General features: G+C 33.2%; 3 protein-coding genes and 1 long non-coding RNA gene across 7 annotated transcripts; 2 read left to right on the top strand and 2 right to left on the bottom strand.

Moving 5' to 3' along the window:
- The first annotated feature begins 1,448 nt into the window (after positions 1-1,448).
- Positions 1,449-3,633, top strand: LOC115451293 (platelet-activating factor acetylhydrolase IB subunit beta homolog). 2 transcript variants are annotated; one of them, XM_030179574.2, is made up of 4 exons: positions 1,453-1,704; positions 1,884-2,090; positions 2,169-2,291; positions 2,436-3,633. In XM_030179574.2, the coding sequence occupies exons 1-4, from the start codon at positions 1,639-1,641 to the stop codon at positions 2,715-2,717; spliced, it is 678 nt and encodes a 225-aa protein (XP_030035434.1). In that variant the 5' UTR covers positions 1,453-1,638; the 3' UTR covers positions 2,718-3,633. The 2 variants fall into 2 exon arrangements, with proteins under 2 accessions (XP_030035435.1, XP_030035434.1); XM_030179575.2 differs by lacking the exon at positions 2,169-2,291 and having other exon boundaries at positions 1,449-1,704.
- A 2,523-nt stretch (positions 3,634-6,156) lies between these two features.
- Positions 6,157-13,861, bottom strand: LOC115451295 (NADH dehydrogenase (ubiquinone) complex I, assembly factor 6). 3 transcript variants are annotated; one of them, XM_037441873.1, is made up of 6 exons: positions 13,748-13,861; positions 7,990-8,250; positions 7,624-7,861; positions 7,209-7,441; positions 6,717-6,879; positions 6,157-6,425 (listed from the first exon to the last, which is right to left on the bottom strand). In XM_037441873.1, exons 2-6 carry the CDS (start codon positions 8,112-8,114, stop codon positions 6,246-6,248), a joined length of 939 nt encoding a protein of 312 aa, XP_037297770.1. In that variant the 5' UTR covers positions 8,115-8,250; positions 13,748-13,861; the 3' UTR covers positions 6,157-6,245. The 3 variants fall into 3 exon arrangements, with proteins under 3 accessions (XP_037297770.1, XP_037297771.1, XP_030035439.1); XM_037441874.1 differs by having other exon boundaries at positions 7,990-8,232; positions 13,748-13,854; XM_030179579.2 differs by lacking the exon at positions 13,748-13,861 and having other exon boundaries at positions 7,624-7,865; positions 7,990-8,217.
- Positions 13,862-15,226: 1,365 nt separating this feature from the next.
- Positions 15,227-15,982, bottom strand: LOC115454695. Its single transcript, XR_005112851.1, has 2 exons — positions 15,502-15,982; positions 15,227-15,357 (listed from the first exon to the last, which is right to left on the bottom strand). It is a non-coding gene; the product is annotated as an uncharacterized LOC115454695 (long non-coding RNA).
- A 3,689-nt stretch (positions 15,983-19,671) lies between these two features.
- On the top strand, positions 19,672-26,126 carry LOC115451923 (tyrosine aminotransferase). Its single transcript, XM_030180336.2, has 5 exons — positions 19,672-19,831; positions 24,178-24,509; positions 24,952-25,425; positions 25,528-25,710; positions 25,880-26,126. Exons 1-5 carry the CDS (start codon positions 19,681-19,683, stop codon positions 26,003-26,005), a joined length of 1,266 nt encoding a protein of 421 aa, XP_030036196.1. The 5' UTR covers positions 19,672-19,680; the 3' UTR covers positions 26,006-26,126.

The following is a 26,126-nucleotide window of genomic DNA, read 5'->3' as shown; positions in this document are numbered from 1 at the left end:
CAGTATGGCTATCGCCGCATTTGTAACACCTTGGTTTGCTCCTACATTGTATTTTAGTGTGCCCAAACCGACAGCAATAAAAGCACTGTATAGTAGGGTAAATATAAAGGTCCACAGGCATTGAATTGTAGGACATAAAAATTCGTTTTGGAAGAACTTGGCCATCAAATGTGCATACAATGGTTTGAGAGGGCTTCCACACCATAGAGCCGTCTACTAAAGTTTTAAAGTTTAATCTGCGGACTTTTAAAATAGGTCCACAACCAATTGGTACAGATGAATTTTCTATTATCTCTTCCGGAGACCACTCTACTGGCACACCACGCACTAAACCCATTCTAGTTACGTTAAAAGACGGAATGAATGCCTTATAATTAAATTTAGACAGATTTTCATGAGTAATAAAAGAGTTGGCGTCAATAAATGTAGAAAAAGCCAAAGAAATTTTATTTCTGCCTATCCTCTTAACACTACCATTAATAATATTTTTAAAATTGTTACGTTGTAGGAATCTCCCAAACGAAAGTGGATGCAAAGTGGTAGAGTCATTGTCCTGAATAATATGTTTTTGTACGTGAATAACAAAAGGCGCACTATCCGAACCATCATATACTTTCCTGCCTACAGTTTGCGCGGGAATCGGGGTTTCTGAGGTAATAAGTTTGTTAATCGATTGGGGTTGACTAGTCTGAGAAAGATCTTCGCAATCACAGCCATGTAGGTTATCATCAGATGAGCCGTGTTTTAACGTCTTTTATTGCAACGCTTGCATACATGTCGGCGACTTCTTTTAGAGGCCGGGCTGATGCAGATGCATCTGTCTCCATACCCGACTCGGAGGCATAATTATGTGACTTTTCAGTCTCAATTGTGACAAAGTTGCCCGCCGGAGGGACTAAGCCCCCGGATCAGGCGGCAAATTCATAAGACCTTACTATTCTACAGTTTAAATATATGCAAAAACTTACCAAAAATGATGAACTAAACTAAAAAACACTAATCTACAAAATATACAGAAAATTTAACCCTACTGATAACTTATATTTACAAAATTAATTATTTTTTATCAAGATTAAAAAAAAACACGTCCGCCTATTTCCAAGTTTCCCGCGCTTTTTCATCGTGGATGATTGATCTGCCTTGACATTTATTTTTATTTTTCAAACCTTTTGGCGGGACTTATACATCCAGTTTTTCAGATGCAAAATGTAGAATCGGTATGCCGAATGATAGATTCAAAAATTTAAACATGCATAGCTACAAAAGTAGCTAAACAAATTTAAAATTTCCAATCATCTTTAAATTTTTGTGTCCTTATCAACAATCGTTATTTTTTCACTAATATGAATCTGAATGTAAAAAGATTAGTCTGAAATATTCGGCAGAGTGATCTTTGACCATAGCTGATACCTATAGAATGAAAAAAAAAATTGTTGACATTGACATTTGAGACGAGCTGACTGCTGGCTTTATGTTTGACAGATCGCCACTTTTTGGGTCAATAAAAAACCAATGAACCATCGAAACCGCCAAGTTAAGCTATTTTATTGTCTTTTTACAGCTAAAGTATTTAATTTTAACATATTTTAAAAAGATTTTACATGGTTATACACTTTATTTTAGTGTAAATTAATAAACATGCATCCTTGCACGATCCCAGCACCTCAACAAGATACGGAGGGTGATGGAAGGTGGAATAGTATTGTAAGTATCCACTGTCCATTAATCCGTTAGCGATCTATACGTATGTGGTCTTATTTTCCTATTTTCATTAAAAAAATTATTCCCATTTGTTAAATGTATAATAGCTTCATTTTTTTTAAATCTATTGATTGTTTGTAGAGAACACTGTCAAAAATGCCAGAAAGTACTTTTTATTTCAGCATAATAGATTCCTGTCCGACGCTAAGGGTAAAGATGCAGATGTAATTTTTATTGGGGATTCTATTTTGCAAGCGTTGGAACATACAGAAGTGTGGAACCAATGGTTTGCACCTTTACACTGCCTTAATTTTAGTATTCATAAAGATCAAACCCAAAACGTTCTTTGGCGTATAAAAAATGGAGAACTGGATCATGTAGACCCTAAGGTATTATATGAAATATTGGTTTATTTTAATTAGTTATGGTTTATTATTGCAATAATCCATTTTTTAATAATTTTGTAGGTAATAGTGGTGCATGTTGGAACTAACAATGTTGAACATACTGCTGAACAAGTATGTGAGGGTATTTTAGAAATAGTTAAAACAGTCAGGGAAAAACACCCAAGTGCTTATATTGTATTACCTGTAAGTAGACAATTCATAGAATATGTCTTTTGAATCAGACTAAGGAAATTAAAATACAGCAAATAATGTATTGTGCAGTCTAACATATATATATATATATATATATATATATATATAACATACTAAAAATAACTCTTATTACAGAGTCTTCTGCCACGTGGCCAATATCCCAATATGTTAAGGGAGAAAAATTCAAAAATTAATCAACTTGTGCGTGAGAAGGTAGCAAATATGAATAAGGTTGAGATGGTATCCATAGACAAAGGTTTTATACAAAGTGATGGCACCATAAGCCACCATGATATGCATGACTACCTCATTCCAAACAATTCGGCGTGTCGAAAGGCATTTGAACCAATTTATGATCTCCTGCAGCAGATATTGTTTGAAGGGGAGCCTGAAAAAGATTTGACTCCTTCCGAGTAAATTGTGGGAATGAAAATACTGAAGCAGCTTATTTTTGTGCAGCAAGCTCATTGTGATTACAACATTAGTACTTAGCTTTTTTACATTAGGCTTAAGTGGTTCTTAGTAAAATACTTTTAATTTTGTGAACTTTACATTCCAAATTAGAGTTACAATTATTATTATGATTATTGTCTTGATTGGCTGTGGTTGTTACTGTTTTTATTCTTATACTATGTTTAACTTATTTAAGTGGAAAGTCATAGTAAAATTATTTGTTAGTACTGCTATTATTGTAAAACATCTTTTATACAAGTATTGCGATTTAGTTTCACAGCCATGAATATGTTTTTGTAAATTATGATTGTTAATTATTCCAAATCAAGTATTATTTATTCAGTATAAATATTTTTTGAAACAGAAACATTTGTGCGCCTCATAAAATTACTCCCTGCAGATTTAAAAAATTATATTATATAGTAATATGCACTTGCTTTAGAAGGCTAATCACACAAAGTACTTTTAGTTTGTATCATCACATAATATAATTATTATGGCCTATAATATGTGTAACCAAAGATCTGTGAAGATTTAACAATTCAGTACTATTTTTATTAAACATGAGTCGTTAAAAGCAATTCCCTTTTAATAAAAATCTGATATTCTAAAATTTCTATAACAACTCACTAATTTCTATACATTTAAGTTTTTTTTGTGATGAAATGTGTAACCCACTATGACACAATATACATACTCATTTAAAAAATATACTGTATCAATTGTAGTGGTATTAGTGGCTATATTATAAGGTACTATTAGGTACTCAGGTTGCCAAAATAATTGCTTGAATCTCTTAACACAAAGTATTTATTTGCATGAAGAAGCTTAGGATGAACAGTGAATTATTTCTGTATAAATAAAAATGAAAGCACCATGATTTTTTTTCTTGTTATACCTGAAAATTTATTTCTTATACGAATACAGACAGAAAAAACTGAGATTGTTAATTAGTTTCCAAAAGTCTAAACAGATGTGGGACAAAGAACGAAGAATAAAAAAAAACATAAACTCGCCCCTCTGTTCCGAAGATTTAAGCAGAGGTGGAACAAGTGCATCCATATTTAGCCGATTTTTGTGCGTCTAGTTATGTGAAGGGTTCGACAAGCCTACTGTGATAGAAACCAGAGATTTTATTTCCACATATAAAAAAATTAAAACAGGCGTGAATAATATAACACTTTCTGCGTGTCTGTGGCTCTGTGGTCTTTATTTATTATAATTAGTCGCCTATTCCTACATGCAGGATATGTACTTACTGAAATGTTGCAAATCTTACTTACAATAGACATGAATTTAACTTCGGTTCCTCTCGGTACTGGTTACTCAGGATTGCGCTGTTATCGATAGACCACGAATGGCAGAGAAGACCGTTCCGACTTACCTACTGCTTGATTGACTCATTTTTTATTTAAGGTGGTAGCTCAAGGTCCATTTTCATACATTTTGTTTCGGCTTTAATCTGGGTAACTAAACAAGTATTGGCAAGTAAAGAATTTAAATTCACGTCTAGTTAGTGATTAGTTCTCGCAGTTGAAAGAAAAATGTAAAAATAATTAATAATCATGGATATTTCTGCCTTTAAAATTTCGTCATATTAAATTTTAAAGGCCGAAATATCCATGATTACTAATTATTTTACGTTTTTCTTCAACTGCGAGAACTAATCACTAACTAGACGTGAATTTAAATTCTTTACTTGCCAATACTTGTTTAGTTACCCAGATTAAAGCCGAAACAAAATGTATGAAAATGGACCTTGAGCTACCACCTTAAGTACAAGTAACTACATTATAACTTTTATGATCCGTTAGCTCGTGTGCTTTGCTTCCTTTCCAGCCGTTAGGTAGGCTGAGAAGACATCTTTCCATTGCGCGCTATACATGTTCGCCAAAAGAAGGTAAGTACGTATTTGCGAGATCGCAAGGGAAAAGTCTAATTTATGTTCAATTAAGTATCTCTTTATAATTCAATCTTTAATAGATTTGATATATTGCGTGGGTATATGTACCTATCTTAGCTACCTACTTTATATTGTAAATGTAAACTAAATTGTTGGTATTTGAAAATTACCGAATGCAATGTGAAATCAAGTGAAAGCTACATCGTGTTTCAAGCAGGCATGCCTTTTAATATGAAATTACCCAGTAGTATTAGATTGTGAATATACTTAGGACAGTGTTTTTTATTTCTAATAAACGTTATAAATTTTATTATAATTGATATAGCCATCTGTTATGAATTAGGACATAGGTAGGCTGTAGGTTGTGTTAGGTATAGAAGTCTGTTCAAAATTATTGAACACATGATTTTCAGTTCCGGATAATCTGTTTTGTTGCATAAGTAAATATTTAATCTACTTTCTATTGAGCAAGTATCTTATTAGTAAGAGAAACTGCATAAAGCACGGCGTCGACTAGAATCGAATCGCATTTATTTTAGTGTACACGCAATTGTACTACACGCAGTGATTCGGCACGATGCACCACTGGCATTCCTAATGGACACAGTTTAATAGTAAATATAGGTATGGCTACCAATTTGGCGAATATGCAATCGATTTGGCTCGGTGAGCCAAGTTGACGCTACCCATAAATTATATAGGGCGTACCGCGTATCATGTTCGAAGGACCAACTAATAAATGAAAAATCTCCTAGCCGAATTTCGATTATGGCGGCCCAACTCGACGGAGATCAGTCAGGTACGCAGGAGATATTATAGTGTACAAATTTGTGTTCCTTGAATCTTATAATCCGGTGAGATGGCAATTCGACTTGATCGAATAGTGATCAGGAGTAGGACTAACCGCTTTACGTGCATTCCAATGCAAGAGGGTATCATTCCGCCAACTTCCTGACAGCTGCGACCGAATAATTTTTAAGGTGTATATACCCAATCACTTATATACGTTACGTTTTCTTTTAGCAGAGTTCTTTATTGTTCCGTTCTATAGACATACGTTTCGATGACGACGCATAAAAAGGGACCGGAAGGATGTACATTTTTTTATTTAAACCATAAGCTATGTAAAACTACTATTCTAACAGTCACAATTATTTATGTCCCCCCACAGGATTCGAACCAGGAGCTCAGCGTGGTACCTAGTTGTATTCGTACCACGCATAACAACTACGCCATCGAGTCAACCAAGGACCAACTAAAGAAAGTAGATACGAAGTATACTAGACTTACAGGTTAAATTGATGACATCACAGGATCCTCTATCGGCTCGTCGTTCATGCTAATTCCTGTAGAAACTAATGTAATGGTCTTGCAGCCTCTATTTTTGAGTTTATCTTTTTATTAGCAATTATTTTTTCATGTATTTCATGTAAGGCATGGTAGTTGGTTTCGTCTGTACTTAAAGTATTATGGATAATGTAGGAAAGAAAACAACATTTATAACATGTATGAATATTATTACTTTCTAATACTACATACTACATAATTTTATAAGTTTATTTATTGTGACTACAACTAATTGCTAATATTTAATATTTATTCAGCAGTCTATTGTAGTATAAACTGATGGGCAAAGTGACATTTCCTAATGTCAATGATTTATTAAACAAATCAAAATTGCATTTCTGCAGTCTATTTAAATAAGCGTTTACTGCTACAGCTGGCAAAAATATTTGTTTAGCAATTTTAGGAACTTGAATACTTCTTGCCTGAAAAATAAATTGTGTATATAAAATGACTTATTTAGGGTTTTATTTAAAGGAATTATTAATACTTTAAGCATGCAAGAATGGCCTAAATTCATTTTTTATTCAAGGAAACTTGTTAATCTTTGAAATCTGCATAACACCTACATTGGAACTACATAGGTTGGTACTTTGCGGCACTTAACTCTAATGTGGTATTTTAAAATAACTAAATTATTTTTTAATGATTGAGTTAATTTTTTAAGAAAAGATTAGACCCTTCTTGCACTATAGGAATATTTTTTTCATCCATACCTTTTCTAAGTGACTATTTGCTCTGCTAGCTATTTCAAACGTAGCATTCCTCATATCTTCAGTATCCATGGCTCTCAATACATTTTCTTGACTTATTTTGTATTTCATAAGAATATCCATAGGTAGAGATACCATTTTGTGATAATTTGAAACATGAATTGATCTGAAAAATTCATAAGAATATGAACATCTATTTTAAACAAGTGCTTTAAAGTATTTTTACCACTTATGATTAATTATATTAAATTTATCAAAATCCTAGGTTATTATTATTGGCTTATGTTATTGATTATGATATTTATTTATTTATTTGGTTGTTAGTTTTATATACTTTGAAGTGTCCAGATTTAAATTTAAAGCTGAAGGCATTCTTTCTCAATTAACTCAAGGATGAAGCAGAGACCAATTATAATATTAAATGGGAAATAAATGCTTCAGGGTAGGTGTCTGACTCTATTCAAACTGAGAGCAAACTAAGATTTGTTTACTAACCTTAATATATTTGCTATTCCTTGTGCTTTACCTAGATGTGATGCAGCATGATCAGCATGGACATCGGCTACTCCAGCTACACCTAAAATAAGATAATAAACACAGGACACAGTATCCTCTGCATACCGTTCCAAATCTTCCATATTACGGAAATATTTTGACTTCAGAAGACTGCCTCTTGATGTTATAAGTCGTTCTAAGTGTCTACGAGAGAGTTTGTAACCGCTACAGACCTGAAATTTAATATGTATGAATTTACCACTAGTAAAAAGAAGTTACAACTAAATTTAAACATACAACTAATCAAATCTGAAAACTAGTTTTATTAAAAAGTTACAGCAAGTTATTATTGACTACCCAATTTGAGCTCAGTGTGGGTTTTCAATATCAAAGGCAAACTAGTGTAATAAATTACCTTGAACAACTCCTGGGCAATGGGATGTGCAGGTACATTTTGCAACTTCTGATCATTTTTGTAAATATCTTTGAGGGCATCTTGCCAGAATTGTAACCTGAATGCAGCGGTTTGCGCATCAGATGTCTGGTCTTGAATGCGCGCCACTTCAACATTAAAAGCTCTTAGTACCAACGCTGGAGATCGAATAGCCTTCGTCATAAGAAGCGTTGCCAAAAAATTTTCATAGTCGTGCTGTCTATCTGTAAAATAGATTCAAAGTACCAAAACAAAATATATCACAAAAACAACTCATATATATCTCTGTGTATTTTTACTTCAGCAAAAACCTAATAACATAACCAATAAATATATTATATTTGGTACCTTACGATATTCGCACAATAAGTAATTGTGTCTTCATTTGAACTAGCTACTTTTGTGATAAATCTGGTGTTCACAAAACTAAGGCTATTTAATTTATGGGGAATAAATAAGCAACTTCGTTTCATATTGACACAAAATCTTCCAAATCCAAATCCAATTTATTTTATTTGGCTGTATCGTTTATACGATAATTATGCCAATGTCAAGTTTGAAAAGCATTGTCATTGGTAGAAGACACACGTGCTATATGTCAAAAAAGGTCTTAGGCCGGGTGAATATGAAAACAATGATAACATATACGAATGAAATAAAAAAGCAAAAGAAAAACCTTGAATAGGAATAATTACTAAATTGAAAGTTCTTAGTAAAACTAAAATAATAATGTTAATTATATCAACCGTGAGAAAATACATAAAAAGAGAAAAATATATAATATATAAGTACTAACATGACAGCTACGCATGTCACGTTTACCTCTACCCTCCATAATCACGTTACATGTTATTATTTATTATGTAAGGTTATTTTCTAATAAGGTTATAATTTAATATTATTAATTAAAATATATTTAATAAGTTCATATATAAAGGGAGAATCAACTAAACTTAATAAAAAGGACATGTTGACAGGTTTCGAGATATTTGAAGGAAGACAATCATACAAAGAATAAGAAAGGTTAGGACATTTAAAAAATATATGATCCACAGTTCCTTCTTCCAGACCACACTCACATAATGAGTGATCCCTGACTCTGATTTTATTTAAAAATACAGGAGAACTTATGTGACCCAGACGCAAGCGAATAACAGTTGAGGTAGCATGTTTGGGAAACTCACGATATTTAAAAACCATGGTTTAGCAGGGATAGTCTGCTGAATGTTAAAATATCTATGACCAATAAGAGAGGAAGAACTTTTCCAAAATTCTGTCCATTTTTCTTTCAGATGAGATTTAGTCTCAATTCGAAGGTCACGAGCGAAACTTTCATTATACGTACCAAGGCCAAGATTGATAGCATCCCTGGCCTGTAAATCAACTACCTCGTTTCCTGCTATGCCGCAGTGGGAGGGAATCCATGCAAGCCTAATATCTAAACCAAGTGTAAGGCTTTTCAACAACTGCTCTCTAATTTTTAGAGTGATAAGAAAGTTATCTCCTAGTGCGAAAAGGAATTTTAAGAAGGTCTTGGAGGCAGCTATAAGAGTCTGAGAATATTATTGTTTTCGGGACCTTATGTGATCCAACGAATTTGATGGCTTCAAGCAGAGCAATAGCTTCACCCGAAAATATGGTCCAGGTAGAGGGACAACTGAAGCTAAGGGTGATCCGATACCTGGGAATCCACACAGCAGCACCAACGTTTACTGAACCCTCCATTTTAGAGGCGTCTGTGTAAATATGGAGCCAATCTTGCCAGTCGGTCTTTAAAATGTTATTAAACACCCTATCTGCTGCAGGTAAATTTTTAGTTATACCTAAATTTAATATAACCTTGGGTTTAAGAATAAGAGCTTCAAATGGAACACTAAATATGGGATTATGGGGAAATTTAACTAACGGTCGATCTAGCCTACTAAAATTAACATAGGATTTCAACAAACATGGCAAGTCCTTATGTGCCCAATAATCACAATGGGGTACAATTAGGGATAAATTATGCAGCTTCGGGATTAGGTCATGATTGGAATACTGAACTATATTATAAAAAAATCTATCAGCTAAAAATTGTCTACGAAGGAATAGAGGCGGATCTAAGCATTCAACCTGAAGAGCATTAATAGGAGAGGAACGCATTGCTCCAGTAATTATTCTCAAACACTTTGATTGGATTTTGTCAAGTTTTCTAATAGCCATTTTGTTACAGGGCTCAAGCAAAAAAGCACCGTAGTCAAAATGGCTTCGAATAATCGCATTATATAATAACTTTTGAGAATATGGATGTGAGCCCCACCAGACACCCGATAAAGAGCGCAGAACATTAACATTCCTTTCGCATTTTTCAGAGATATAGTTGAGATGATGGACCCCAGATAATTTGGAATCTAAAATGACACCTAAAAATTTAACTGAATTTTGAATAGGAATTATAAGACCATTTAATGAAATTTGAATATTAGGAATAATCCGTTTTCTAGTAAAAACAACAACCGAACATTTAGGAATCGATAAAGTCAATCCGTGATTAGTAAGCCAATCGTTTAGGTATGTAATAGCTGAATTGAGACGGAATGTGATTTCAGAGAAGGAACAGCTTGATGTATATAAAGCTACATCGTCTGCATATTGCAATATATTACAGAAGCTATTAACCGATTCGCTCAGGTCGTATGTGTATAAATTATATAGTATTGGGCTTAATACCGAACCCTGGGGTAAACCCTTCCAAATTTTTCTAAAAGGTTGAAAATTTCCTTGATATCGGACAGCTATGAAACGATCCATAAAAAGATTGCATATGAAATTAGTTAACCTCACAGGAATACTCAGATTGAGCAATTTTTGCCTGAGTATTGGAAGTTGAACATTATCGTATGCGGAGGCAATATCCAGAAATACACCTACTAGATGTTCACCCTTCGATAACGATAACCGTATGTCAGTAGTGAATATACTGAGGCTATCCATGGTACCCATAGACTTCCGGAAACCAAACTGAGATTTTGAAATAATATTTCTCTGCTCTACTATCCATTCAAGGCGATTTTTAACTAAATGTTCTGCTATTTTTGCTAAACAAGACGAGAGGGCAATGGGGCGATAAGCAGATGAATCGGAAGGGTCTTTTCCCGGTTTTAAAATAGGGATTATAACTTGAGTCTTCCAGGCATCAGGAATACGGCCCGATTCAAAAATTTTATTGATAATACTCAAAAAATATAATTTTGAATTATTAGAAGAGTTTATTATAAAAGAATATGGTATACCATCCAAGCCCGGAGATGAATCGCGCAGATTACTGAGAACACATTCTAGTTCGGAAAAAGAAAAACTAGCGTTCATTCCGTCAGAGGGATCATTCAGATGCTCGGACAACGTGACTGATTCCTCAGACGGGACATAAGGAGGGGCTAGCCTATCCATAAACTCATTTAACCACGAAGAAGGGTCATGGCTAACAATATTAGGATTTTCAAAAGAGAGCCTAAAGGATTTAATCCTTTTCCAAACCACGGAGGAAGGTGTGCGAGGGGAAAGGCTTTCACAAAACCTTATCCAGCCATTTTTCTTCTTTTTCCGCAGCAACCTTTTTGTATATGCCGAAGATTTCTGGAAATCCAGATAATTATCATAGCTCAGATCAAGGGAAAAACGTCTTTCTGCTTCTTTACGAGTGCGAACACTTTCGGTACAGTCTGAATCCCACCAGTGGGGAGAAGGTAGTTTATTTGTAGAAGAATTTTTCAATGGAATTGTCACATCAGCTGCAGATTTAATTGCCACTACAAATTGATCGTAACATGAAAGGAAAGAAGAATCAGATATCAGCGGTAATAAATTTAGCTTCATATCTATCTCACTTTGAAATTTTTCCCAGTCTGCTTGACTAGTTCTATATTTCAAAAGAGGAGTTACCGGTTTAGGGGGAATAGATTCTTGAGGGATAGTAATAAGAATAGGAAAATGATCACTACCGTAGGTAGACGGTAAAATCTTCCAAATCAAATGAGAAGCTAATTGAGGGGAGCAAAGGCTTAAATCTACAGCACTAGGATTTTGGAGAGGAGATACTCTACGCGTAGGAGACCCGTCATTTAATACACACAGGTTTAAGGAATCAAAAGTTTCTATAAGATGAGGGGAAAGAGAGTCACAATTAAAAGAACCCCACATAGTATGGTGAATATTGAAATCACCAAGAATAATTAACGGTCCAGAAAAGAAAGATAATAGAGAGTTAAGCTCTGTGATTATATGTATACTGGGATGAGGGATATATATTGATACAAAAGTTTTATTCATTGTTTTTAAGGCAATAATATTAAATGTAGAGGAGTGAGATGGAATGGTTATACGGGAGAAAATAATATCTCTCCGTATGAGGAGCGCCGCTCCTCCATATCCATCGTCTCGGTCGTCACGGAGGCATGAAAAACCCGATATTCGAAAGGTCGAGCCCGGGCTCAACCAAGTCTCCGAGACAGCCAAGAGAAATGGTTGATATTTGTTTATTAAATGAATCAGTTCATGTTTTTTCGAGCGTATTGATTTACAATTCCATTGAAGGATGTTGAGGGATGGAATTTTACGATTTATAGAAATGAGCAATTGGTTAAGCTTATCAATAACAGTGTACGGTAATGCATCGTCAAATTTAGAAATGATATTAATTAAAGTGGACACTAATAGGGGAATTAAGTTATCCTGAGGGACAGATTCTGTTGATTCTGTTATAGCACAGCCGTTAGGCAGACAGGATGAGGGTGTGCGCGTAATATTAGCATGGGATTCTTTATCATAAGAGTTACTTACGGTAGTAAAAGGAGAACGGTTTATTAGAACAGTCTTTTTATGAGATGTGGAGCGAGGGCTGGTATGGATGTTTTCCACTGGAGCATAAGATTGGCTAGACTGAGAAGGAATAATTTGGGCGACGTCTGAATAAGATCTTCGGACAGCAGGAAAGCGTAGTGATGCTTCAGTATAAGATATATTATCCTGAGACATAATAATCTTAATCGACTTTTGCCGGGAATGTTCGGGGCATATTTTGTTGGTGGCGAAATGAGAAGCAGAACAGAAGAGACAAGTAGAGCTCACTTCTGAGACTGAGCAATCCTCACCGGAATGGGGTTGTGCACATTTATAGCACCTAGCTTTTGATCGGCATTGTTGCTTTACATGTCCAAAACGACAACAATTATTACATTGAATTGTTGGGAGATTATAAATCTGTACAGGAATTGCCATAGAAAAACAAAAAATCTTTTCTGGTAGCTGCTGTCCCTGAAAAGTCAGTACCACTGTTTGAGTAGGAACCCAAACAGGGGCACCTTCAGTAAAAGTTTTACGATTCAATCTTCTCGCTTTGATAACTCTTACGCTATTTTGTGACATTTCAATACCAGAAACCAGTTCCTCCATTGTCCAATCTATGGGTACATTACGTACCGTTCCCATACGGGTGACGTGGTAAGACGGTATTACTGCTGACAATTTTTGAGGTCCTAGTATCTGGCTAGAAATAAATGAATTGGCTTTTTCCGCACTTACAAACTCAACTGCTACTCGGTTACGCCCCAATGCTTTTATGCCTCCTTTACTTATGCCACCTATATTATTTCTAAACAAGAGTTGGGCAAATTTCATTGCTTTTATGGTAAATCCAGATGCAGTGTCAGGTTCAAGTCTTGAGACGTGAACTAGGAAAGGACCAATGTCTTTGTCAGTGTACTCTACTTTTTTATTATTAAAATCTGGATTAATGTAAGTGTGTTGGATTGAGGTGTACACTTCTACGGTTTTTTTAGAAGGAATGGAAAGAGGCTGACTGGAGCTTGGGCGTTTACGCTTATCACCTAAGGATGCATTTGTCGAGACAGATGGAGTGGAAGGGAGAGGATCCGGGGGAAGAGGATCCGGAGGGTCTGGTGGATCATTCATGGCGAAAATTCGTTAATATAATAATAATAATAATATATATATATATATTTTTTTTTTTTTTTTTTTTTTTTTTTATAAATATATGTATTTACTTACCAATACTAATACTTAATATAAATTTTATTTACACTAACTAAATACTTAAATAAATGAAAACCTTCAAAATCAGGAGTCGAGAAATAAACCGGAGACACGTGTGCCCTCTAACCTCGACTTGATCAAAAAAAAAAACCACAAAATCTTGAATAATTTGAAATTGCTGCAAATGTCAATTGTTAAGTCCTAATGTCAAAGCAAACAGTACAGCAATTTTTTATTTTTTTTTTTTTTTTTTATTTTATCTTTTTTATTGGGAAAGTAAAAGGTTCTAGCACATACAGCATCATTATTAATAGTGTTTTTAATGAAATTCAGTACGTTAACAAAATAGAAATTCATTGTGGATGAATGAAATGGTTAGGCAAGTTTCACAATTTCAAATAATATTTTTATATTTATAGGGCTTAAAGGAATAGACAGGTAGAATGCGGCGGTAGGTGATTTAAACCTATGGCGGTAGATATCTAATATCTACAAATAAGTTCAATCTTATTTTAGGTACCAGTGTTCAATATACCTACTATATATTTTTTGTTATGTATTTAAAAGTACTCAGAACAATGACAAGCATAAAAGTATTTTATTTAATCATTTTACTCCCTTTTATCATAAATCTAGATTCTCATTTCTTCATGCCACGCTTGAGAAGCCTCTTCGGTCATCTGAGAAGTTGAAGTTGAAAATGCCTGTTTATACTACAAAATTTATGGAAAAATTCTTTACCGTTGTCGCTGTTAGGTTGTGAAATGCTTTACGATAAGGCGTGCATAATCGCTACCAATTTTCAAAAAAATGGTTAAAGAACACCTGCTTAGTCGTTAGAAATTTTATTGTATGATATTGACTATCCTTTGTTACTTTTTTTGCTGATTTGTAATAAGTATTTATACTTATATATGTATGTTTGTATATTTTATACCTATATAATTTCATTTGTATATATACGTACGAGTATGTATGTAATATATTATACTGTTGTAAATGTATGATCTGTATATATTATTGTGCTATATTCTATACTTATATATTATATTTGTAGTATTAGCTAATTCGTACGCCCTAGACTACCCTTTTCATCATTCCTTCTTATTCCATCCAAGGGTTGTCTGTATAGATGTTGTCTTTTATAGATGAACGTATTAATTCTAAGCTATATGGGTAAGGCTCATATTTTTAGCGCTATCGCATACAGGAGATCACAACAGAAGTTGTCACAACTGAAATAATGTGTTACAACAGAATTTGTAAACCTTTTTACACGGTAACACTGACAGAGCTTATTTTGCATTTTAAAATAAGTGAGTGGTATATACATTTCATTTTTTATGTATGTTTGTATTTAGTATGTATATTTAGTTTTCGAATTATTTTGTGTGTAATAAATTGATAAAATAAATAATAATATTAAATTAAAAGCATGATTTTTGTATATATTTTTATTATATATGACGTATTATTAAGTTGTTTATTTTCAGATTCAGCTGACTTATTTTTAAATTATGTTTTATAAATGTTGTGGAAAAATAAATACAGTTTGTGTAGTGATCAAAAATTTAATTGTTCTAAAATATTACAATCTACACTTTCCTTTATAATTTCCGTTGTAATACGTCGCACAATTTGTGTCACTCTGTCGCACAACGGATGTAATTTACAGCACGAACTAACCTAAAAAATCATAACATGTAAAGTAATAAATATAGCCTTCAAAAACTGTCATAGTTCAACAAAGAAATGATTGTTTTGTATGATTTAATACAAAAAATCAGGACAACTATTTAATTAATGATAATTTCAAGGAATAAATCTTACCTTTTCTTAACGACAAACAGTCTGCTCCAACACGTTCTTCCAACCAGCTTCCAAGTAACACGAAAAAAAGATGGCGGAATTGTTCAGGAATGTGTCAAGTACGATGAGCTAGTATTGTCACTTCAAATAAATTAATTCTTTATGGTAGATTATAAATAAAACCAGGAAATATCGCGTTACAAACTGACGTGTTACAAGAGAATAAAATTTGGGACACCTCTTAAGTTGTTAATATAAACAATACGGGGTGATTAACTGTAGTTGTTGTCGTTTTTTTTCGTAGTTAATATCCTATAGAACAAGATTTATACGAAAAATAAAAAGTCATAATGATAAAAAATTATATGTGTAATGATTTGTGTGGAGTGGGCGTATGCAGACACCAACAAAATGTATGGAATGAAAAAGTCGAACATTTTTTATTTTAATGTGGAAAAATAAATACTAGAAATATGTTTATGAAAAAAATTGACATAATAAAAAATTGTACGTACTATATTTCATATTTATAAAAAGTAGATTTATTATATATTTTTTATTTTTTTTTTGGAGTCTAACTCTTCGGACACAAACATTTTACAAAATGCGCTAAAAATATGAGCCTTACCCATATATCTGTAACTTACCTGCTATGTTTTTTTGTTGGCAATAAAATAAATAATAAAAAAAAGTATCCACCCAGACAAACTCTCACATGCTTACGTAAAAATAAGAAGTCGTCACTTAGTTCAATTATAATTTATTTCGCATTTTTTTAAAAGTATTTGGAATACAATAACTAATTAAATTCAAAAGGAAAATTAACAAAGTTATCTGGAAATCAGGTCACTAGCCATAATCGATCGACTTAATATTGTATTGTCAACTTTGTGCAAATTACTTACATAGCGAAAGACAGCTAAACGAATAGGTTATTGTTTCTTATAATTTATGAAACTAGTTCAAGTAAGGCGCCACCTTGGATCAGGGGCAGTGTACCCGAGGTCTTGGGTTCGAATCATTAGGTCAGGCAAAACTAAGAGTTAGATCACTTCTTTCAAGGATGATTTATCCGGGATTGGTTTCGGTACTAAAGTTAACGTTAGCCAAAGTTTCTTCGAAAACGTTTCTTGAAAAACGAAAAATCGGTTCTACAACATGCTTCAAAGAGAATATCGCGTCGACCCACAATATAAGGGGAGGTCAATGAAGACCTTAGGTTAGGGGCGAACCGGGCAACCGTCCGGGGCTTTCCGCTTAGGGGAGCGTTTCGTTGAGACGAAGAAACTCGTAAACTTTACAATAGACGAACTTTTTTTAGCATTACCACCCAGTTTACCAATGCCAAAAAAAAAATGTAGTCGGGAACCTTTTTTTTCTCCCACTCGCACTTCGCACCAGCTATGTCAAATGGGCGAGGGCGATGGCGAGCCTATAACTATATCGGACACCGATTCCACATACCGAGTTGATAGGTACTAAAGCAGAAAAAAAACAATACTTATTACCTTGTCCGAACTGCGAATATAACTCTAAGGGCCCAGACCATAGAACAGTCGTCGTAATGCGCACGTGATAGGTACAACTACAGTTACACATTTTTTGGGGCTTATGATACCCAAAAACAATATTTTTTTTAAATCAGACTAGGCTTTTTCGAGAAAGTAAATATTTTCTATATTATTATACTGCCTTGCTAAGCGCAAAAGAGGTATGTCAGGGAAACCTTATTTCGAGATAATCGAAGTTTGGTAAATATAGTTTTATAGTTTTTTAAGTAAAACTGGGATAGAGAAAACGCTTTGAAGGTTTTTTAACAAGTTCTAAACAAGATACCGTTATTTAGTAAGTTCATTGGTTAGGCAGTTCTTTAAGCTTTCCGACGCTATAAAAATCAAGATTTTGATTTTATTGAGATACCGCTTTTATGAAGGTGAAGATTTTGTTTGTTTGATCGCGCTAATCTCAGAAACTGCTGGTTTGAATTGAAAGAATATTTTAGTTTTGAATAGCGCAAATTATTAAGATAAGGCCACATAAGATGAGATTATGACCAATAGGTTTTGCCCGCGGCTCCGCCCGCGTTATAAAGTTTTTCGGGCTAAAGTTTTCCATTATAAAAGTCACATTATTTATTTTACCGGGAGCCTATGTTCTTCCCAGGGTCTAAAACTGTCTCCATACCAAATTTCGACTTAATACGTTGGGTAGTTTTGAGTTTAACATGTTCAGACAGGTAGATGCAGCGGGGGACTTTGTTTTATAATATATTTTTGTAGAATATTTAAGAGGAACAATCCCGTCATACATCGCTGTTGCATATCTTTAACCGTTTACTCAGCGCACGCAACGGAAGCTCTCAAAACTAGTAAAATTTCCCCGTTTTAGCAACATGTTTCATTACTGCTCCGCTCCTATTAGTTATAGCGTGATGATATATAGCCTATAGCACTCCAGGAACAAAGGGCTATCCAACACAAAAAGATTTTTTTAGTTCAAACTGGTAGTCCCTGAGATTAGCCATTACTGCTCTGCTCCTATTAGTCATAGCGTGATGATATGTAGCCTATAGCATTCCACGAACATTGGGCTATCCAACACAAAAATAATTTTTCAGTTGTAACTGGTAGTTATTGAGATTAGCCATTACTGTTTCGCTCTATTGGTCATAGCGTGATGGTATATAGCCTATAGCATTCCACAAACAAAGGGCTATTCAACACAAAAAGTTTTTTTAGTTCGAACCGGTAGTTACTGAGATTAGCCATTACTGCTCCGCTTCTATTGGGTATAGCGTGATGATATATAGCCTATAGCACTCCACTAACAAAGGGCTATCTAACACAAAAATATTTTTTCAGTTCGAACCGGTAGTTCCACAGATTAGCGCGTTCAAACAAACAAACAAACTCTTGAGCTTTATATAATAGTATAGATAGGAGCGGACCATCAATGAAAAATTTTGCAAAAATTTGAAAATTGTATTCCTTATGGGAACTTCCGTTGCATGCGCTGCGTAAACGGTTACAGTTACGCAACAAACGTGTATGAAGAAATTATTCTTCTTAAAAATATATTACAAAATAAAGCCCACCGCTGCATCTGTCTGAACGCGATAATCTCAAAAACTACCCAACGGATTTCAATGAAATTTGGTGTGGAGATAGTTTCATGACCCTGGGAAGGACATAGGATACTTTCTATATCCCAATATACATTTGCCCGGGAGGATAATGGGAATTATATCCCGGAAAACTCTTTCACGTAGGCGAAACCATAGACAAAAGCTATAATAGTATAGAGTATAGATAAGTAGGTAAGCAAAGTTTAAGTAAAATAAACGATTTATTGTATTGGAGTTTTCCATCATCGTCAATTAATTAAGAAACGCGATATTTTGGAATCCTCTGTAATCTCGCTACATGTTTAATATTACATTTGCTATACTTACACTTCTTGGTGGATAAAACGTTCCGATAGAATTCTTCACCCTATGGTTTTTACCTATTGTTGTCCAAACAGGAATAAACTTTACGTTTTTTAAATATTTTTTATTCTCGAGCCTTTTGGCGACATTTCCAACGAGCCAGCTTATATTCTAACATTAGTACAAATGCTTATCCTAAATTACTGATGAAATAATATGTACTTAGGTACTTAACTATAGAAGCTTTTGTTAATTTTTTTTATACTTTAGTAGGCCCAACGGTAACAAATTCATACAATAAGTATTTTTTAGAGCCTCTCTCATAGGTTTCGTCCTGACACATTCCACTAGGAGGTCTATGAGAGAAGCAATACAATGAATTTTGAATTACGAGTTGCATTAAAAGAGAGGGTGTTTATTTCATTGTATTCTTTGTGTAACAAATTTTGCTGAATAATTATATTTTTTATCGAACAGTAGAAATATTTATATTGCTAAATAAGTATGTTGTGGAAAAACATACGGTTTATCTAGCAAAAATGCTATTCTAAATATAGGACGTTATATTTTACAGCAGCAATCTTATTATATTAAACAGGACTAATTAGGTACTTACTTGTCGTTCTTAATTTATAAAAAATGTGTGAGGCTTGAAACTGTTTTCAAGATTCTAAATTCTTAGATGGCACATTGAAATACCAAGGTTTAGCACAGAACTATAAAAGCGTGATACAATACCATGACAATTATAATTGTAAAGAAATTTCATACCGATGGCTCGTCTGCATCAAAACGGTACTAGCTCTGGGTGGCATGTTCAGGCGTCCAAGTTATCTTTGATGACTAGCAATCCTATAAGAGAAGTAGTAGAAAACCTGAAACTAACTCCCAATCCGGATAAACCGTTTATTACTCTTTCAATTGGTGAGTAGATATTTAGACGTATTTTTTATGATATTGTGTGTGGGCGTGTTTAAATAATCGACGTGAAAAAAAAGGGTCAATACCTACCTGATACGTTTAAAAGTAGGTTATCAATAATTTTGTTCATCTATGAATCCGAATGAAAATTTAATACCTGCTGAAATTGCGGGAGGTAAATATTAAACTGATTTAGCACGAAGTAAACGATATATTTGATTATGATGTTGTTTTGTTCGCCATTTCAACTGAATGCTCAATAGTAATTAAAGTCTTAATAAGTTTTATAATCATTCAGTTGGAAATGTGTTTGGTTTTTGTTTCTATTCTATTCTATTTGTTATTTTTTCTGTATTTGATCTCTATATTTTTTATACGGACACAGCGAAGTGACTCTTGCAACTGGTGGTATGTGAAGTAGAGCCAAAATAGATAATCTATATATATGGTGCGGAATGTTGCAATTTAAGAGCTCATAAATGATTTAATAAAACATGGTTCAAATAAATTCTGTGATATCACATTCTAAGGAGCCATTGTTGATAATTCTCATAAAAGAAAAGAGAAAAATTTTAGAATAGCTGAAGTCGAAACTTGAAACAAACCGATTAATATGGTTTAAAATTACGTACTCTATTTATGGCGTAAATCAGGTTTGGCATATATTGCTCTAACCTTTAGGAAGGCCTCTAAATACTTGCTTAATTGTCTTACCTTTGTGTTTAAATAATCAATACCTAAATCTATCTTCACGAATTGTTGAATTGACGTTATCTTAAATCTTATCTTATTTTACTAATATTATAAATGCGCAAGTTTGTAAATATGTTTGGATGTTTGTTAAAAGTACGTTAGGAGCCCTTCAAGTATTACGGAACGCAATTTTTTAAGATTTTTTTGACCCCCCCCCCCTCCACGTAACGCGCCGTAACGTTTTCCTGTACGCCCCTCCCTCCAAAAGATATGTAACTCTAAAGTGTCAATTTTTTTTTAATATTCAAAATTATGTTACACAAAGTATAGGAAAGTCGCTAAAATACCTTTGTTATTGTTTTAAAATAAAAAGAAACAATATTACATAACGCTTTGTACGAACCCCCCGTTCCCCAAATAGCGTTAAGTAATACTTGAACGGCCCCTTATAGAAACAGCTGAATGGAACTGGATAAATAATAATTAGCACATGGCTAGCCACCTCAAAAGCCACTTTTATTCCAGCAATTTGCTGTTATGGAAAATAATTGACTTTTTTATGTTTTTTTTTCAATAGATGGCTTTGTCGGCGAGCTGTTATTATGAATCTCTACAGTCTTCTAGGGACTTTTATAGCGGGAAAGGCTTTCATACGGACGATGCCGCGAGCAATATCTAGTTAACCATATAGAGTGGAAACGGTATAATAGTATTCAACCGAGTATGGCGAAGTTTCTTATTTATATTTCTACAGTTACAGTTCTTCTACAGTAAGGTGCGTTGGGGTTAAATCGGACGCTTTTTCAACGTGTTAAACAGTGTCCTTGAAATATTTTTTTACAAGAATTGTATAGAAGTTATCATAATAAATTATTAACTTAGCTATATGTTATTAAATATACTAAATGGTATATATTTTTTAAATTTCTTAAATATAACAGTAAATTTTTTTATAAAGATTTGAAAAAGTACCATACTTTGAGAAATGTGTGAGAAAGATAGGACCTTCACAAGTATAGTTCGGACTACTCTCTAAAACCGTCTATATTAAGGAGATTCTAAAATCCATAAAAAGAGTATATTCTGATCTAGATAGTCATATATAAACATTCAAAAAATTTAATAAATTTCGTAAGATATTTTTAGAAGCGAACTTCGCTTTTTTAATAGTTCTAGACATACGATCTTACCCCTCATGATTGACACTGTAGATATTTTTAAAAATATTCGAAGAAATAGTACATACACGTGTAAGTAAATAACAAATAAACAAAATTGATCATTCACCTGAGCTAAAAAAAAATACATAATTACTGTATTCAAACGTTTTCGTGTATAAATTTTGACACAAACTTGCAATATTTTACAAGTGCCATATCGAACGATTTTTATCCGTTCTTTAACGACAAATAATTGTATGCGTAAAGATCGGATCTCAGGGAATATAGGTGTTTCGACAAATTTGAATAAAATAGTCACAAGATTTATTTCCTTTATGATACTATATAACTACAAAATTAATTGAAAACAGTAAATACTAAATTAAAATTAGACAAATTCTTGCATGGGGTTAATCCGAACCTGCCAGGGAACGACGAAATACCGATATTTTGTTCGTTAGCACCGTAAACATTATTTACTTGATGGAATCATTCATGTGAACTAGTGGAACGTAGGGAACAAGATGAGGTCGCAGGTAGTGTTGTCTAAAAACAAAAATAATAACACAATTGCAAGTTATTTGATTTAAACGATGTTACACCTCCTACGATCTTACCCCAATGCGCCTTATATGTATATTTTTTGGTATGTTTGTTGCCACCTCAGAACTCCGTCATTTATAAAGCGATATAAAAAAAATATTTGAATTAATAAACGTTCAGATTGGATGCATATAATTTTTATCAAAATTCGTTCAATAGTTTGGATTTTGAACCATTGGTTTAGCTAGGTTCTTTTTTGATATAGTACATACATAACATCACGCATTTTCTTCAGCGCAATATTCGTACTGTATGCGCATATACCTACGTTATCAAGGCAGTCCATTTTCTTAATTAAGCAAAAAAGCCAAAAATAAAAAAAATAAAACTTAAATTCAATTCCCTTCAAAAACCACTAAAGGCCTAGAAATAATTTAATATTATGAAGTATATACTTGTTACCAATGTTTGAGTTGGTGAGTAATTAAAATTGCTAGCTAAACTAGATAAGTACTTGAACAAACGAATACGATGTTTAATTGTAATTAGGCACCGACTCCAAATTGATAACTAGTATACAGAGTAATTTTGACAATACGTTAGTAAGCGAAACCAAACTTGACTTGTCTTCTCGAAAATAAAAATAAAATACTATACAATAAGTTACTTTAACCGTATATGTAAAATAAAAAGTGTAAGTTTGAAAAACATAAATATCAATAAAAAGTAATTTTATTTATGCCACGATTACTTTTCTAAGAGAAATTGTCGCAGCGGCAACATTACACTTAGTCAAATAATATATAGGGATCAGAATAGAGAAATCAGGATTTTTGGCGAAAATATTCGTTATGCATGGATGATTTTTGAATCAAAGTTGGCACAGCTAATGATGAGGTTATGGTTTCTTTTATTAACTCAGTGTTAAAATGACCTATAAGTAACGTAAAATGATTTTTTGGTACGTAACTTTATTAAAGCGGATTAATTTTTCGTAATTTTATTTTATTGGTAAATGGACTTACACTGGTATGATCTTCATACATATACACATCTTCCCTCTGTGATTTGTTTTTCCCTACGATGTATGAAAAGCGTATTCACATCAGCATAAATTATACTGTGCCTTCGAACGACATTTTCCTGAAGCAGTGATGGCCGTGCATCCTTAAGTGTATGGTCGTTAAGCTGTTGCCAATAAAAACAAAACAAATTAGGTAAATTGTCTGCTTTACTTTTCTATGAAGTTCTGTTATTTGTCTTACTGTATTTAATGTGATCATCAATGCAGTATCACTTTAGATGAATCTAGAGATTTCGTTTGTAACGATCCTTAACCAGGTAGAGCTATGTAGTAAAGGTAACGAAAATAGTTCAATGTTGATGTATAAGCGAATACAAAAATCTACATCTGTATAAATATGTATATCTATTTCCCATATTAATTGGGTTCGTTCTCCTTCTCCCTCACCTCCTTCCCCAGACATCCCTACTCAATTTCCTCCAGTTTCATCCCATTCGCCGGTTACCCTGGCGTTGAGACAAAAAAAAATATACTGGAAACGTAGGTTTATTGAAATACTAAAACATTTAAAGAAATAAAATATCTACTTGTTAGAAGTCCGCGAAACCAATTCGATTAAAACAAATGAAATAAATAAGTACTTACTAAATGCACGATTTGATTAGGTGGGTACATATATTTAAACACAATTGCAATTATTTTTGAATGACATGATGTTAATTACCGTCACTTATTTACTACATTTACAAATTTATTTTCAAGCTAACATGCCATTTGTGAGTCACACGATCATTTGAGTTTGAAGAGTTCTAAAAGTAACTATTTATACTGTTAAATGTGTTTGAGTTTCTCATTAAATACATAAAATAAGAACTAATTCTGGCGTAACATTATGATACTTAATATTAATATTATAATAAATATTTCAGGTGACCCCACGTGTTTTGGAAATTTTAGGCCCTCTAATCTTACTCTGAATGCTGTTAAGGATAGTTTACGCGTAAAAGAAAGTTGGAATTACGGTCAAACTGTTGGAAACCTGAAAGCAAGACAAGCGGTGGCCGAATATTACAGTGCTCGTCAAAATTCCGTGTCTGCAAATGACGTTGTGCTTTGCAGCGGTTGTTCTCATGCCATCGATATTGTAATATCAGTCATAGCATCTCCGGGGCAGAATATATTGGTGCCACGGCCCGGTTACATGATCCATAAAACTATTGGCGAAGGATTAGGAATTAAGATGAAATATTACGATTTATTGGTAATTAACAGTTACTTAATGTTTATTTACGAAAATACACTTTCTGGTTATAGGAATACATGGAAAGATAAAAAATTGACATTATACCTCATGTCAATTTTAAGAAACAAATTTTTTAATAACATATACCTAATATAGCTATGTATCTATTAAAGTGGTTTATATTATGATAGAATAATCATTCGAATATCAAAAAGACCCTGCGCTTCATTAAGTGTATAGGTCTACGTAACTACTTAACAAAGTACAAATAGGTGTGCTTACTTAATTTTTTTCTCACTACTATTTAAGTAGGTAATGCATTACACCACGAATCGCGTGTAATTTCAAACACGAGAAATCGATTTAATATTTTCTAGGCCGTGCATTTTGCAACAGAAAACATTATAAGTTTCTTATGTACCTAAATATAAGCATTTAATGTCTATGTTTCTTTTTTCAGCCTGATTGTAATTGGGAAGTCGATTTAGAACATTTAGAAAATCAAATTGACGGAAATTCCGTAGCGATTGTTATAAACAATCCTTCTAATCCATGTGGATCCGTATATACAAAAGACCATTTACGAGAAATATTGAAAATAGCTTCAAAGTATCGTGTACCTGTAATAGCTGATGAAATATACGAAAATTTTGTTTTTTCGGGATACAAATACACTGCGATGTCGTCATTGTCTGATGATGTTCCTATAATAACATGCAGTGGATTAACGAAAAGATTTTTAGTTCCTGGTTGGCGGATGGGCTGGTTCATTATTCATGACAAACATAACGTCTTAGCCAAAGACGTTAGAAGGGGTTTGCTCAATATGTGTGCCCGAATTCTCGGACCAAATACATTGATTCAACAAGCTTTACCAGCGATATTAAAGAATACCGAGGAAGATTCATTCAATGAGATGATGTTATTTATAGAGGTAATATTTTTTCATCAAATGAGTATATAAAATAGGGCTATAATGCGGTATACATACACAATTATCATCTAATGACTATAATTCTTTATCTTTATGTTTTAGAATCAAGCTAAACGTGCATGTAAAATGTTGAAGAATGCTCCCGGCTTACGACCGATTATGCCCCAGGGATCTATGTATTTAATGGTTCAAATTAAAATCGAGTATTTTCCAAAATTCACTGATGATTTTCAGTTTATTAAACAATTATGTTCCCAGCAGTCAATACTTTGCATTCCTGGAAAGGTATGTTATTTAACGACAACAATTAATATTCATAAATTAATTAGTATCTATATATATTCAATAGGTATGTACGTCTTATTTATTATTCAAGAGAATACATATCTTTTTAAGTATTTTTTGAAAACAACAATAATTTATGATAGTGCTAATTAAAATATTTCTGTTTCAGTGCTTCAATTATCAAAATTTTATGCGTATCGTGCTCACGGTGCCTGAAAATATATTAATTGAAGCTTGTGGTAGAATTATTGTTTTTTGTAAGACACATTTTACCGATGTTCACAAAATTATTTAGGTATTGGATGAATGCATTTTTTTTTGCATATGTTAAAATGGTAACGTATACTTATCATATTTTAAAATTGACTAGCAAAGTGCGAAAATTTTATCAGAATAAAATACGTCATCAAATTAAA

The sequence above is a fragment of the Manduca sexta genome, chromosome 23 (genome assembly GCF_014839805.1).
Source record: "Manduca sexta isolate Smith_Timp_Sample1 chromosome 23, JHU_Msex_v1.0, whole genome shotgun sequence".
Lineage (NCBI taxonomy): Eukaryota > Metazoa > Arthropoda > Insecta > Lepidoptera > Sphingidae > Manduca > Manduca sexta.
Note: the sequence above shows the minus strand (reverse complement) of the source record. Positions and strands in the feature narration are given on the sequence as shown.